Genomic DNA, 15,921 nt, shown 5'->3' with positions numbered 1-15,921 from the left:
CTTTCCTGAACTGGGTGTGTTTTCCTCCATTCCAGGGATAGTAGCAACCAGCTATACCATAATTAATTAGTAGCAACCAGCTATACCATAATTAATGCATCTGTTTTTACTTAACCACTTTTGTTGCTGTTTTCCAGCAGTGACCAAGAGAACAAGAAATGGACGTGCATCAGGTTCGACGTGCTGTGCTGGAAGCAAACAGCGTGCTCTCTTCTTCGAGGGATGGCATCCAGATTTACGAGACTTTGCAGACAATTAAGAGATATCTGGGAGGAACTGAAAGTCCACCCTCTGTGAAAGAGAAGGAAGAATTTATTCACAGCCACTTCACTACCTTTCTGCAATGCCTTATCAGTAACCTGAGTCCTCACTGGATGGAGCTCTTCCAGTTAGACGAGGAAAAGGAATTGTGGGATAGTTTTTTCCTGGAAGGACCAGCGGACCAATCCTTTATGGTTTTATTGGATTCTATCATTTCCACAGGGTAAGAATGGCATTTTTGATTGCAATTTCTAATTCTAGAGTTTTACAGTTCTTTAGTAGTCTCTGTTCTGAGCCTGGAACTATTAATCAACTGAGAGCCTGTGGCGAAACGGGGCCTTTCCTCCCACTGGTAGACCCCGCTCTGCCTACCCCTCCCTTTTCACCTCTGGCCAGGCACCTGAAGGGGCTGTCTCCCTTTCCTGTCTCCAGGTAGTTGCTGCCACCACTGTCCCTGTATGGGGTCCTGGTTAGGCGGGACAGCCTCCTAACCTCCCTCCTCTGCTAGTGGGCCCAAGTGGTTGGGGGACTATGTGGAACAGAAGAGCTTTCTTCCTTCATGAATTCCAAAATATCATTTATTTAACTTCTAACTATACACAGGCAAATATACAGTGAACAGAAGGAATAATAAAACAGAAACCCCTACTCTATCTCCCTCATGCCCTAATTCAATGTTGTGTAGGGCAGGCCCGATCCTTTGATACCTGGGGTCCCATTAGATCTCCATCTCCCCTCAGAGCCATCTCTCCCTCCACTCTCCAGCCACCAACTGTCACCTTCCAACTCCTCTCCACCAACTGACTGGCTCTCCCTCCAATCACATTCTACTCCAGAACTGGCCCCTCCTCTCTGCAGCCCATAGAAAGTTAACTCCACCAACAGCGTTTCTCCACAGAGCCAAAACAGACGAGACGCCCGACACAACAAGAGGAAGCCGATTGTACAGGCGGCAGTCAAAGGAAGCAGGCAGCAACAATCGGCTCCTTGTCCCTCACGCCCCCTGCCAGCGTGCTCCTCTTGTTCCCCTAAATGCTCTCAGCAGCCAGAGGGAGTCAAGCGCACTGGCAGCAGCGAGAGAGATAAGGAGCCTGTTGGTGCTTCTAGCTTCCTCTGACTGCTGCCGCCCGCATGCTCAGCTCCCTCTGGCTGCTGAGTGCTTTTAGGGGAGCAAGGGGAGCCGGCAGCCTCAGGAGGGAGCCAAGTGGACGAGATGAGATGCCTAGAGAAAGAACCCCTGTCAGGGAGAGGAGGGATTCTCTCCCTCTTCCCCCTGGCAGAGGTTCTTTCTCACTACGCTTCCTATAGAACCTTGTGGGAAACGGATGCGTGTCCTCCATGCGTCAGGCGTCTCATCCGTTTTGGCTTTGAGGCAGGAGTGCCCACACTTGTACTTCTGGAATTTTGAGAAAGGATAACATGTGCCGCCCAAAAACAGCTGCCCTGAGAATGGATCTAATCACAGAACGTTGGGAGGTTCTAAACCAAGCCGCTTTAGATTACAAAGCCAGCTGCTTCAGGAAAGGGGCTCCGTGCTGCACACACGCAAATGTGATGGCTCCTGAGCTCTCCCAAAGCACCTCCTCAGTCGAGGCAAAGGAAAACCAGGATCAACTCTTTCGTTTATGGGAGCCAAGTCAGATGGCTCCGTGATGCTCATGGTTGCCACATGGAGGGGACAATGAACTAACAGTAGCAACCACCTGGTAGCACTCTATGATAACCAGGGGGTTGCTTACCACCTTCCTCTGCAGATAGCCAGTTGCAGTCCGGGGGAGAGCATGGTCCTTGTTGAGGGTGGCTTAATAAAGCTTTGAATTGTCAATAGATGTGGCCTATGCATTTTAAAGTCTTCTACCATGATGAGAAAAGTGCTTTTTAAAAAAACACAAAAAAAACCCGGCTGCTTGATATTATGGGGTAATTCAATATGACGTGGCCTCTACATAGCCAGACAATGCAAACCTGTTGTGTTGCCTTTTCCTCATTGATTGACATATAAAGGTGAGGATTCCTTCTCCGTTCAGGCCAAGCTTCCGTCTGAACAAAGTTGTCGATGTCTTGGAGCGATTCCTACAGAGAGGTGGGCTGTCGTCTTTGATGTGGGAGGTGTGTAAGCAGCAGTCTCAAGCCGGCTCTTTGGTGCTGCAGGAAGCGCTCCTCAACAAGGTCGTCTGCCTCCCTGACCATCTCGCCAACAAGCTCCAGGGAGAAAACCACCCGGCCTTCTTTCCACAAAACTACTTCCCCTTGCTTGGTCTGGAAATCATCCAGGTGCTTGAGAGGATCTCAGAATCGCTGCGAGGTGAGCTTGGCTCAAGGCCTTCCTCTGCACTGATAAAGAGATAACAAGAGGAAGGTACAGCACTACCTTCTAACCGACCAGTGCAGGCTATTGGTGTTGCAGCTTGCAACATTTTTGAGTTTCGTAGAGCCCCACATGGAGGGGAAATGTTGTCTAATGGATATTGTCAAATTAAGAGTGCTGTGAAAATCAAACTTTGCACACTTTTGTACCGACTTAACATGGTCCAAATAAAGACTTATTTTGCTTTGAATCTGTCACAGTAACCGTCGCTCTTGAACTACTTTACTGTCGAGGCGCACTGAAAACGTAGTGTAACTCTCCCCTTGTGCTGCCATCACTACTTCCTTCCCCCTCTGGTGTCCCTTGCCGTCTTGCCACCCCCGTCTCCTCCTTCCCTGCCACTTTGCTCTCGCTGCCGTCCTTCCCTTATCCTGCCTCTGCTACCATCCCTGCCTCACCCTCGCGGCCTCTCTCCTCCTTGCGTCGCTCCTGCTCCCTCCCTCCGCCTGCTGACTCTTTCCCTGGCAGCCACTCCCACCATCTCCTCCCCTCCCCTCATCATGTTGTCCTGCTGCCGTGCCTCTTTCTCCCCCCTGCCCCTGCCGCTGCCGTCTCTCCTTCCCCTGCCACTGTGGCCTCCTGCTGCTGTTTGCAACCTTCCTTTCCGCTGATTCTTAGTTTTTTCAAATGCCCAGTTGGAAAGTCAACTATGATGCAGTGGGATCTTGCTCAGCATTTCTTCTTTAGTTGTGATGTCTGCGCAAGCTTATCATTGCTTTACTAGTTTGGGGGGTTTATTTTTAAACAAAACCCTGATTTGTTGTTTGAACTCTTTCGATTTGGGGGACGAAACCATCGTGATGTGGCACCATTGTGTAGATTGTTTCATCTGCACTCTGGGACCAAGTTCAGAATTAGATTGTGTATACAGTGCCAGGGTAGGGTATGAGAGTGTTGGTTTTCAACGGGTTAATTGAGAGACATAAGTGTGTTGTTCCAGTACCCAAGGTGGGTCACACCAGTGGTACCTCTGTTGTTTTCTTTCTTTCTAGGGCTGTACGTGATCAGTTATAAAGGAAAACAGAGTTCCTTTATCTTTAACACCTGTGTAGATGTAAATATTTTGGTAGATGCTGCCTTCTCACCTCTGCGTGAAGCGCTGCATCTGCAATAGCCCAGTAAATACAGAGGTGGCTTCCAATGCTGGCTCCCTATAGGGCTGCAGGCTCTTCAGGGGCTCACTTTGGGTCCTGGGTGGACTTTCTGCACCTTCAGACTTTAGTTAGCAGTGCAGCAGATTTGAGGCTTCAAACTGAACAGGCTGCTGTAATAGATCTGACCAGCGCTGCTTTTGTTTTTATTCTAGGTGGTTCGGATTGCTCCATCTCCTTCATGTCTCAGGTGCTGGGGAAGGTCTGTGTGCATGGAAGGCAAAGTTAGTGCTCTTCTTTTAAGGACAATTTGCTTTCATATAGCTACCTCTCCGCTGTGGGTCAGGTGATCCACTCCATCTAAAGGGGCTACAAAGAACTCTTGAATACCTCGGGTGGGTGTGATTATACATGAAGCTGCTCTAGACCAACACCTTTATATCAGCCCTTTCCCCAACAGACTCAAGGCAGTTCACATTGCGAAAATAAATAAAACTGATCACATACAATGTCAACAAAAATAACGTATCCGTAAATCAGCCCCATCACCTAGTTAAAGCAGCAACCCGTATCCCCACTAAGAAAACCTGTAGGAAGCTCTTTGCGCAAAACCAGTTTCTGCCTCCATCACCGTTCCATTCCAAAGGGTCAGGGCAATCGCTGTGAAAGCCCCGAACCAGGCTGCAGTGGAACAAACATCCCTGTGGGGGGAACATAGAAAACGCAGAGATTGTTAGGAGGAAACGCACTGACTGGCATGGGGGCTCATGTAGGTGTTGTGTATTGTCCCTACTTATGACAAGGAGGATTTAGGAGAAAAGCAACGCTCTTCCTCTTGGCCACCAGAAGGCAGACTTCCCTAGTACAAAACAATGGAGGAAAGATTAAGATGGGTAGCCGTGTTAGTCTGCCTGTAACAGTGGAAAAAAGCAAGAGTCCGGTAGCACCTAGAAGGCTAACAAAATTAGTGGTAAGTTACAATCTTTCGTGAGCCACAGCTCACTTCTTCAGATACTTGAATAAGAGAGCTGTAGCTCACAAAAACTCATACCCTACCACTAATTTTGTTAGTCTTATAGGTGCTACTGGACTCTTGCTGCTTTCCAATGGAGGAAAGGTACATCTCCCTTGTTTATAGGGGCAAAGAGAAATAGTAACGCTATGTTTGTGGGCACACGTCATAATAAACTTCGAAAAAAGCAGGAGAGGGAGCAATCTGTCTTTTCTCCATCTCTCCATTTACGTTGATTGCTGGCCAAAAAGAAGTCAAGAGGGAATATTTCCCACCCCCAAGAACCTAATTATTTTTCCTTTTATGATTACAGAAGAGCTCTTGAGTGTGTTGGTGCCCCACCTGACGGATCGAACCCAGTCTGACTGCATTTGGCAGCGAATGTGCTGGCGGCTGATCGAGAGTGTGCCGGATCGCTGGATGGAAGCGGTGATCTGTGCCTTTGTTCAGGCAGTGCCGGGGTAAGAAGTCAAGTTACTTTGGGAAGGAGTTATGCCTTCATCCTTCAGATACATATAACTGCCATTTGTTTCACTGCGGTAAGTGGAAACAGAGGCCGGAAAGGCCTCTAAAGGGGGCTCTAAGCCTCTAAAGGTTTAGAGAATCCTGGTAGGTGGGACTGCTGCCAGCTCCCTTGGTTCCTCACAGCCCCCCCCAACCCCCCACTTGTATACTTTCAAACACTGCTGATAGATAGGCAGTTCTGTTGTGAGCTGAGTTCTGTGCATCAGCTTGCCAATGTCTGTCCTTCCTTTGGGTTTCTAAGCACGCTGATTTGGTTCTTGCATTGTTAAACCCTGGCTGAGACCCGTCCCTGAATCAGCTGGTCACAGGCGACAGGGCTGGGGAACAAAAAGGGATCCCTGAAGCTTTGTCTTTTGCATTGCCAGGCCTGCTGTGTTGTCCCGGCTGCTGGGGAATTTGGTCGTCAAAAGCAAAAAGGCTCAGTTTGTGATGACCCAGAAGCTGCTGCTGCTTCAGTATAGCTATCCGGTAAAGGGTTCCTCGGGTAGTGCCCGTGGGAGAGCAAGCCGTTTTCTGGGGCTGGAGTCACGAGCTTTGAACGAGACCGAAGCTGAATCGTGTGGTGTTGTGGCTTTCATTACAGACCACGCTGTTGCAGAGCCTCCTGGGTTACTTAGCCCTGGACGGCACGCGGCGGACCTTATTGACTAAGGTGGGTGGAGCCCTGAGCAATACTGACAGACCGACTCACAACCAGCATGCACTTTGGTTGTTTCTTTTTTTTTTTCATGGGTTATAGTGAAATACTCGAGGGAGGGGAAATGCCATTCTCAGCTGGGCCCCACCACCACTTCATGCCACCTCTACCACCTCTTCCACCCATTGCCTCCTCCCTCCCTGTCGCCTTCACCACCTCCATCCTTCCCTCACCCTGCCTCTGCTGCTGTCCCCCCTCCTGTAGTCATCAGTAACTCCTTCCTTTGCTCCTGCCACAGCTGCCTCTCCACTCTGTTCTGCCACCGCTACCATCTCATCACTCCCTTCTTCACCTGACGAATGCTGCCACTGCTGTTGCCGCCACCTCTTCTCTGCCCTTCTCCTCCCAACTCTCCTTCCATCACCACATTCAGCATTAGCTATGAAAATGGATTGGAAGTACTTTGGGATGAAAGAGAGAGAAGCCAAGGCCCTTGGACCTCGCCAGAAATTACTGGCTGTCTTGTTTGTCTATTCACTCTCTCTGATCTTTCTGACAAATCAGAAATTAATTCAAGGTTTTTATTTTAAAAGCTGTTGCATGAACAGGATCCAAGAGAGGCTTTGTTTCCTTTTGCACCTGACACTCAAAATTCTCACACAGGTTTTGAAAGAGTTGCTCGAGACCTGGGGAAGCAGCAGTGCTGTGAAGCACTCTCCTGTCGAGCAGCAGACGTACATAAGCCGAGCCATCCTAATCTGCCTCTCGCACGTGAAAGACACAGAAATAGAAAGTCTCAGACAAGGTAAGGGGGGCAGGCAAGAGAGAACTTCCACGGGCCTGATTGTAAGTCTCTCTTCCAAATTGCAGCTCTCAGCTCTGCATTTGAGCCTGTGTTGCGACCAGTATGGGTCCCGATAGTGTACAGTGCAGATCTCTCACAAAAATGCCAATTCAGGGGTTCATCCAGGCTGCAACTGAAAGTCCTTGCTGTGTCTTGGCTGGTGGGAATCCAGGCGGTGTCTTTTCCAGCTGCTGCCCCTGTCTCCCTGTTCAAAATGGCTGCTTCATTAAAAGCCTTCTGGATGGGTTTGAAGATCTTTTTCCAGAAGGCCTCTTAGTTAATTCAGTAGAAACAGAATCATAGATTCATAGGATTGGAATGGATCTCCAGGGTCATCTAGTCCAACCCAATGCACAATGCAGGAAATTCACAGCTACCTCCTTCCAACCCTCCAGTGACCTCCCCTGCCCCATGCCCAGAAGGTAGCAAAACACCATCAGGATCCCTAGCCAAACTGGCCTGGAGAAAATTGCTACCTGACCCCTTACATGCCCAGGGTAATGCCCAAGGTGGCGATCAACATTACCCTGGTCATGTAAGAAGGGGCCACGAGAACTAACCACTGATGTAACCCTTCCTGCCCTCCCTTTCATGATCAGCCTAGGTCCACAGAATCAACATTGCTGTCAAATGGCCATCTAGCCTATGCTTAAAAACTTCCAAAGAAGGACAGCCCACCACCTCCCGAGGAAGCCTGTTCCACTGAGGGACCACTCTGTCAGGAAGTTCTTCCTAATGTTTAACCAAAAACTCATTTGATTTAATTTCAACCTGTTCGTTCGGGTCTGACCTTCTGGGACAATGGAAAACAACTCCACACCATCCTCTAAGCCCTTCAAGTACTTGAAGATGGTTATCGTATCACCTCTCAGTCGTCTCCTCTCCAGGCTAAACATACCGAGCTCCTTCAACCTTTCCTCATAGGACGGTCTCCAGACCCCTCATCATTTTCACTGCCCTCCTTTGGACAAGTTCCAGCTTGTCTATATCCTTGTTAAGTTGTGGTGCCCAAACTGAACACAATACTCTAGAGGTCTAAGCAGAGCAGAGTGATACCTTTGCTTCGCATGATCTGGACACTATACTTCTGTTGATATAGCCCAAAATCGCATTTGCCTTTTTGGCTGCCACATCACACTGCTGACTCATGGTCAGTATATGGTCTACTAAAACCCCCAGATCCTTTTCACACATACTACTGCCAAGACAAATCTCCCCCATCCTATAATTATGTATTTGATTTTTCCTACTTAAATGCAGAAGTTTGCATTTATCTCTGCTGAAATTCATTTTATTTGTTATAGCCCAGTTTTCCTGCCTGTCAAGATCATCCTGTATCCTGACTCTGTCTTCTACCGTATTTCCTACCCCTCCCAATTTAGGATCATAAGCATTGCCTCTATTCCTTCATCCAAATTTTTTATAAAAATGTTGAACAGCACAGGTCCCAGGACTGATCCCTGAGCCACTCCACTTCTCAATCTTCTCCAAAAGGATGAGGAACCATTAACAAGCACTCTTTAGGTGCGATCTGTCAACCAGCTACAGCTCCACCTAACAGTAATAGGATCCAAACCACATTTTACCAACTTGTCAACAAGGATATGTGGAACCTGATCAAAAGCCTTACTGAAATTGAGGTAAACTATGTCTACAGCATTCCTCTGATCCAGCAAGGTAGTAACTCTCTCAAAAAAGAGAGATACGGTTAGTCTTACATGACTTGTTCTTGAGAAACTCATGCTGGCTCTTAGTAATCACAGCCATCCTTTCTAACAGTGCAATCCTATGGAGAGTTACTCCAGTCTAAGCCCATTGACTTAAATGGGCTTAGACTGGAGTAACTGTGCTCAAGAACTGACTCTTTGATGATTTGTTCTAAAACTTTTCCTCCTATAGACGTCAAGCGGATGGGTTGGTAGTTACTCAGATGCTCCTTTTTCCCTTTCTTGAAGATGGGGACAACATTTACCCACCTCCTGTCTTCTGGCATCTCGCCTGTTCTCCTAAGAATTCTCAAAAATAATGGACAGAGGCTCAGAAAATACATCTGTGAGTTCTTTTAGTACCCTTGGATGCAATTCATCTGGCCCAGAGGACTTGGTTTCATTTAATGTTTACTACCCCTAGGCTGATCCTAGGCTGCAATGTTTACTGATCCTAGGCTGCAACTCCCTTCCGTCATCATGTGTTCTGTTTTTGCCATGCTGAGCACCATTTCCCTCGCAGGAGAAGACTGAGGAAAAGTAGGAATTGAGCAGTTCTTCCCTCTCTTCGTTGCCTGTTACAATTTCACTTTCCTGTCCCTGCAATGGGCCTACCATGTCCTTACTCTTTTTCTTACTTTGAACATAAGCAAAGAACCCTTTTTTGTTGTTTTTAGCATCTCTTGCTAGCCTAAGCTCATACTGAGCTTTAGCTTTTCTAACACTCTCCCTACAAGCACTGGTTATTTGTTTATATTCATCCTTGGTTAAAAGGCCCTCTTTCTGTTCCCTAAATGAGTCTTTTTTATTTCTCAACTCTTTAGAAAGCTGTTTATGGAGTCACCTTGGCTTCTTTAGGCTCCTCCCATTTTCCCTTCTTCTAGAAATCATTTGTGATTGTGCCTTCAATATTTTGCCTTTAAGAAACTCGCACACCTCTTGAACTCCCTTCTCCTTAAGTATTTCTGATCGTGGGATTCTACCCAGTATAACTTTAAGTTTGTTAAAATTTGCTTTCCTGAGGTCCAACCTATATGGATGACTACGTATAGCCGTTCCCCTCCCCCAAACTGTAAATTCCACAATTACGTGGTCCCACTACTTTCACCTCATCGACTAGTTCCTCCTTGTGGGTGAGAGTCAAGTCCAAGATAGCAGAACCCCTTGTTTCCCTCTACTTTCTGAAAAATGAAGTTGTCAGCAAGATAAGTCGGGAATTCATTTGACCTTTCATTTTTAGCAGAGTGACGACTTCCAACAGATATCCGGGTAACTGAAGTCTCCCATGACCACTGTCTCCCATCTCTGAGAACTTTGTAATTTGTTCTAGGAGCGTCTCATCCAAGTGTTCTGCCTGGCTTGGTGTGGTGCTATCGAAAAGCTGGTTTTGCCTGAATATTTATGGCACTATAAACTGGCTCAAGGACTTATTAGTTGAAAGGTGGTCTAAAAATAAATTGCCTCTTTTGGGTGCTGTTCAAGCTCCCTCTTACCCCTGTGAGAAATGTTCCATTTCTTTTCCTTTAAAAAATTATCTTGGAAAACTGCAGAAAATAAGTCAGGAGAGCGCCAAGCTGCATCCGTGGAGTAAAATAGCTGTTAAAAATAATGGACAGAGGCTCAGAAATTATATCTGTGAGTCATCAATATACAGACGACACCCAGTTGTATCTGATGATGGACAGACGGCCCGACTCGGCCCCAGATGTCCTGGAGCATGCTTTTGCAGCCGTGACTGGTTGGTTGAAGCAGAGTCGGCTGAAACTGAACCCAACGAAGATGGAGGTCCTGTACTTGAGCCACAGGGGATTCGGTTCGGGACTCCTGCTCCCAGCCCTCAATGGGGCACTGTTAGTGCCAGTTCCGAGGGTTAAGAGCCTGGGGGTGATCCTAGATGCCTCCCTGAAAATGGAGGCACAGGTCGCAGCGATTGTCAGGTCCTCTTTTTTTCCATCTGCGGCAGACCAGGAAACTTCCCTTACCTGTCAAACCGTGACTTAACTACAGTGATCCAGGCAACAGTCATCTCTAGGCTAGATTACTGCAACTCGCTGTACACGGGGCTGCCCTTGAGCCTGACCCAGAGATTACAGCTGGTACAAAATGCAGCGGCGTGTGTTATTACGAGAGTGCCAAATAAGGCCCATATAACACCGATATTACACGAGCTGCGTTGGTTGCCAGTGGAGTACTGGATCAGATTTAAGGTTGTGGTATTGACCTATAAGGCTCTGTGTGGACTAGGCCAGCATACCTATGGGACCTTCTCTCCCCATATATTCCCCAGAGGACATTCGATCAGGGGACAAACAGCTGTTGGTGGTCCCTGGCCCCAAGGAGGCCCGCTTAGCCTTGACTAGAGCCAGGGCCTTTTTGGTCCTGGCTCTCACCTGGTGGAATGCTCTGTCTGCTGAGATCAGGGCACAGCAGGACCTACTATCCTTCCACCGGGACTGCAAGACAAAAGTTGTTCCGCCATGCACGTGGCTGAGGCTGGGCCTCCGCCATCCTGAAAAAAGGGGTGTATAAAATGCTAACCCTTCTCATGAAGGCTGTCCACCATCCTGATTTTAAATTTTTAAGTCTGATTGCTGCCGCTGTATGAATAGAAATATGCTGCTGTTTTAATGATGTTTAATGTCGATGGAATTTTTATTGTGTTTTAATAGGTTGTTATCTGCACTGAGCCCACCCGCGGGGAGGGCGGAATAGAAATTTGAAATAAATAAATTAAAATAAAATGGTAATGTTTACTAATAATCCTTGTAATGTGTACCTTTACCATGGAATGAATCCAGATGGCCGGCCAGACTGGCTGTGTCAAGACGGGGGGGCATCTTACAGGGTAGTCTGAGTGGAAGAAGGCTTTTTGTAGCTGCATTTATTTGCTTCTCTTGCAGCAGGGCTGGATCTAGTATAATCCCTAGGATCTTAACCAAATCATCCAGGTTCAACTGAACCTCACTGAATTTGAGAACACAATGTCCTCCAAAATCTCTGCCTATCCAACCAATATCACTTCCATCTTTTGGGGGGTTCAGTTTCCATCTGTTTCCTTTCAGCCATTTGACCACGGGCGCCAAGAATGACTCAGGACTTTTGTTATATCACCAAGTGATTTGGAGAGAGATGTGGCAGGGTCCATTTGCACTTTGAATTCAAAGGATTTCACTGTTAGAGCACCGTTTCAGGTTTGCATTGGAAGATTTCAACTGTGTGTGAGTTTTTGACACACAGGCATGTATGCTGAGATGTGCAGGAATCTCACAAGGTTTGTCAGCCAAAGCAAAATCGCTGAAACTAGATGCATCTCCACGACAATTCAAGTTGTGCCATAAGCTCAAATAACTGAGTTATTTGAGAATGCCAATAGTTGGAGAGATTCACCGCACCTCCTTATTATGTGTAGCTTAGTAATCTCCCAATGTGGGACTGCATAGAAGAACAAAGATGAAAACAGGGTTGTGCGTACCTGTAATTATTGTTCAAGTTCTTCTGTGCAATCACACATCCCTCCCTCCTGCCCCGCTGTGAACTCTCTGGTAAAAGCTGGTTGTGGTTCACGGTAACTCAAGATAACCGAAGGATGGAGGTTGCTTCTCCCGTAGGTCACATGCCCGTTTTAGGTGGGGAAAACTGTTAACTACATGACTGGGAAGAAGCGGCCCCTAACGGAGCTCTAAAGAAGCAAAGACATTTTTCTCCGTTGGGGGAAGAGGAAGAATGGTTCCCCTTTTGGACTCTTAAAGTTGCTATCTGTGTTGGTGCTATTTAGGATTTGAATTACAAATCCTTGTCAGAAAAGATCAGGGCTGTGCTCTCCTGTTGGAATCAGAATTCCATGGCGAGTGTCTCAAGAGAGGCTGAAACTTTTCTATGGAATGTTCCACAAACTACTCGTAAGGTCATTGGTGCATTTCTGGAAATGTTGGAGCTGGCGCAGAGGAGGCTGCCAAGCTCACGGTGGCCCTGGCTGCCATGTTCTTGCCATTCCAGAGTTGCTCACGAGCATGATGGAAGGAATGAAGTGCCACTTGGACAGCAACCTGCCGAGAGTCCGATATCTGGGAATGGTAGTAGCAGAGAGCGTCAGTGCCAGGATCACACCAGAAGGCCCTGCCTTGAAATTTCAGGTAAGCTAGCAGAGCACGTCTTTTGCAGGACCGTCTTCTGGGAGAAACGTTCCCTTGTAACTGTCCTTTGTACACATCATTCTGCCCTTTTTCTATTGCGAAACATCAAGAGCTGCCTCGAGGAAATGCAAGGCGGCGGCTTGCCTTTAAAAGAGAGCTGATCCGGGTTTGTTTTTTAACTTTAAATGTGCTAGTATGAAGAAGACAACGAGATCCGAGAACTTAAGTCCTTACTGATTCAGAGACCAGAACAGGCCCTGGTCAGTGATCTGCCAAGCGTTGTGTAAGTTGTCCTCATTCTCTCCTGACTTTTCCAGCGCAAATACTGTGCATAAAAAAGGCTCCCAAGAGAGGAATTTTTGCTAGGATTCTCAAATTTAGACGCAAGCCTGATTTGTTTTTCTGGGTTGCCTGTCTTCAGTCATCCTGATTTTAAAAAGAGGGAAGCCTGCATCAGGGGACAAGACAGAAGGGAGAGGGGGATGACAGGAAAGTTCCTTGTTTATAGAAACCCCATTTTCAAGCCTTGAACATTGTTCAGTGAGAGCCTGGCCTGATTACTGTTGCAGTAAAGACCCAGAGTTGGGGGGTAGCCACTTGTGTTTCTCAGTTTTGGTGTATGGCATTGACGCCTAGCGACATACTTGGTTTGAGCGTACTGTTTACAGTTTGTCTGTGAAATCCCTCATTCTTAAAGTTTCAGTTGGACCCCATAGGCAGGAGCTATCTGTTGCTTGCTTGAAGCTAATTCCTTGTGCCAAGGAAAGACAATAGTGTGTTAGTAGTTTTATCCTGTTTTTCTTTTTTAACCTGACCCCTTTTTGCTGCTGCTGTAGGAACAACAGGCCCTCCATGACACTGAATTCTGTTCTGAAACCCAGTGCAAAGCCACGCCCGGGTGCTTCTGAGGGGGACGACTCTGACCTTGACAGGTAGGCAGTGGAAATTAAATTGCTAAGCGTTAAAACAGATTGAATCTTTGATTCAAAGACTGAAGCTTGACGGAGGGAGGCCCCAGAAGAGAATCATTAACGATCTGTTTCTTGTACAGTGATGATGACCTTGTTCCTTACGACATGTCTGAAGATAAAGAGCTGAAGAAGATCAAGGCTCCTGCCTACATCCGAGACTGCATCGAAAGTAAGATTAGAGAAAATGCGTACAAATGTCTCTATGTACTTTTCTTCATAAGTTGCAATAGTAGCCAAAAGAGCCATGGTTATTCCCCATGAAGTATCCTGGGGATTTTTTGTAGAAGTTGGTGTGTTCTGTGCTTGACTCTTCCATTATTTGATCCAGTTCCGAGCCTTGTTTCACCTTAGGCTGTCCTCCTCGTGGAAGGTATCTGTGAACCATGATGGAACTCTGGTGCTCAAAGAGAGATGCCACTGAATGCCAGCAGCTGGGGAGGGGCGGGGGAAGCTGTCGCCTTCTTGCTATGTCATCATTTTGGAGGCGTCTGTATCAGAATGCTTGAGATTATGGACATTTGAGACGGCCCAGGAAGGGAGGCTGATCTTCTGCTAAATTATATTGAGAGGCCAGACTTTGGTAGTTAGCATGCCAGAAATCCAAAGTTCAGTCTCCTGGGGTCTGAGGTAGCCGGTATTAGAGACGATTCCTCTCTCCCAGACATCCTGGAGAGTCACCACCAGTCAGTGTAATACTGCAGATAGACCATTGGGCCTGGCCTCCATGTTAAGCAGATTCATATGCATGTTGTCATAATGCTGGCTTATTGTATTTATTTCAAACGAACAACAGAGCCCCTTGTAAAAATAAATACAACAGGCTCTAGCAGTGGGGCCAAGGCCCTGCAGCTGCCGCAGACACGGCAGGAAGGCCACATGGGGGTGAGCTCGCCTGTGCTGCATCTTCCCGCCAGCTCTGCAAGCAGGCCTCTGAGAGGCTGCGGAGCTGGCAGGGAAGTGCAACGCGGACCTGCAGCCGCCATGGAGGGGGGCTCCCCGTGCTGCGCTTCCCCACCGGCTCCCTCTGAGGGGCTGTGGAGCCAGTGAGGTAGTGCAACGTGGTCCTGCAGCCACCAGGAAGGCTGTGGGAGCAGGCTCCCCCACGCTGCACCTCTCCGCCGGCTCCGTAGGTAGGTCTCTGAGGTGCTGCGGAGGTGGCAGGGAAGCGCAACATGTACCTGCAGCCGCAGCGGTGGGAAGGCCACATGGGGGGGCTCCCCCACGCTGCACCTCCCTGCCGGCTCTCCAGGCAGGCCTCTAAGGAGCCACGGAGGTGGTGGGGAAGCGCAACATGGTTCCATAGCTGCCGCAGAGGCAGCAGGAAGGCTGCGTGGAGGGGCTTCCCGCACTGCGCCTCCCCGCTGGCTCTGCAGGCAGGCCTCTGAGGGGCCACAGAGGCAGCAGGGAGGCACAGCGTGGCCCCCCTGCACTACACCTGCCTGCTGGCTCTGCAGCCCCTCAAAGACCTGCCGCCAACAACTCTCCTTTTATCCTGGTGTAGGCGCACCGCAAGGCCCTCAGTGCGCCTGCACCAGGATAAGAGGTGAGTTGTTGGGGAATATAGCTCACTCTTTATGCTTATGGATACAGAACCAGATCCATAGTTGTGCTGTTTTCTTCCCCTGGCTGTATAGGAACGAGAGGAAAAACTCACAGGAGCCACAGTATTTGTGAGCAATATAAATGTATAATCATAACCAGTTATTTACTAGTGCGTTTGCTACTCAATATTATAAGTCATATGAGAACAGTTCAATAAAGATAGTCCAGGACTTCCACCGTATGTGTGTATTCTTTTGCCACGGTGTTCAGAAGAATCTTCGCAAAGACTTCTTATGTGAAAAAATACTGGACAAGGTACTGGTCCTAACAAAAATATTGAAATTGGCCACGCCCAATCTGGGGCCAGCTAAACTCAGATTTCGTCCCCTTCTTCAGGGGCGTGGGTCATAACTGTAATGAAAAATAATCTTATATTACATTACAAAGTATCACCGCAAAAGTGATTTATACAGTATCAAAAAGTAATAAACACATTACAAAGTATCAACGCGAAGGTGATTTATACAATATTCCAAGACACTGACCTGTTCCATTCACTATATTTCAATGTCAAAAGTCAAAGACGCGTATTTTCACAGCACTTGGACGGCGGCAGTTGTATCTTCTACTGCGTGTCGTCTAATTGGCCATACAGAGCTTAAGTACCATCCTCAATATGTTCTACTTACTTTAAAGAAAACATATCTAATTAAAGGAAACAATTCAATGAAAGCTCGGTATTAAGGCCATTTGGTCTGGTTGACTGTAGAGTGACAATCCAATATGCCTCCCTTTTTAATAAATTGTTTTGGTTTACCTGACCCTTCGTTA

The 15,921-nt window shown here is 47.6% G+C and overlaps 1 protein-coding gene across 2 annotated transcripts in view; it reads left to right on the top strand.

The window, feature by feature from the left end:
* TELO2 (telomere maintenance 2) overlaps positions 1 to 15,921 on the top strand; it is a 28,481-nt gene that overhangs the window by 3,540 nt on the left and 9,020 nt on the right. The window contains exons 2-12 of one of the 2 annotated variants that reach the window (XM_054992446.1): positions 138 to 484; positions 2,289 to 2,566; positions 3,936 to 4,004; positions 5,046 to 5,193; positions 5,623 to 5,725; positions 5,841 to 5,909; positions 6,558 to 6,699; positions 12,441 to 12,577; positions 12,772 to 12,860; positions 13,414 to 13,509; positions 13,629 to 13,717. In XM_054992446.1, coding sequence (XP_054848421.1) covers positions 159 to 484; positions 2,289 to 2,566; positions 3,936 to 4,004; positions 5,046 to 5,193; positions 5,623 to 5,725; positions 5,841 to 5,909; positions 6,558 to 6,699; positions 12,441 to 12,577; positions 12,772 to 12,860; positions 13,414 to 13,509; positions 13,629 to 13,717 — 1,546 coding nt within the window. In that variant the 5' untranslated portion in view covers positions 138 to 158. The remainder of the gene's footprint in view (positions 1 to 137; positions 485 to 2,288; positions 2,567 to 3,935; positions 4,005 to 5,045; positions 5,194 to 5,622; positions 5,726 to 5,840; positions 5,910 to 6,557; positions 6,700 to 12,440; positions 12,578 to 12,771; positions 12,861 to 13,413; positions 13,510 to 13,628; positions 13,718 to 15,921) is intronic. The other variant, XM_054992447.1, reaches the window with a different exon arrangement.

This window comes from Eublepharis macularius, chromosome 12 (assembly GCF_028583425.1).
Source record: "Eublepharis macularius isolate TG4126 chromosome 12, MPM_Emac_v1.0, whole genome shotgun sequence".
In the NCBI taxonomy this organism is placed as follows: domain Eukaryota; kingdom Metazoa; phylum Chordata; class Lepidosauria; order Squamata; family Eublepharidae; genus Eublepharis; species Eublepharis macularius.
This window is presented reverse-complemented; position numbering and strand designations above follow the sequence as displayed.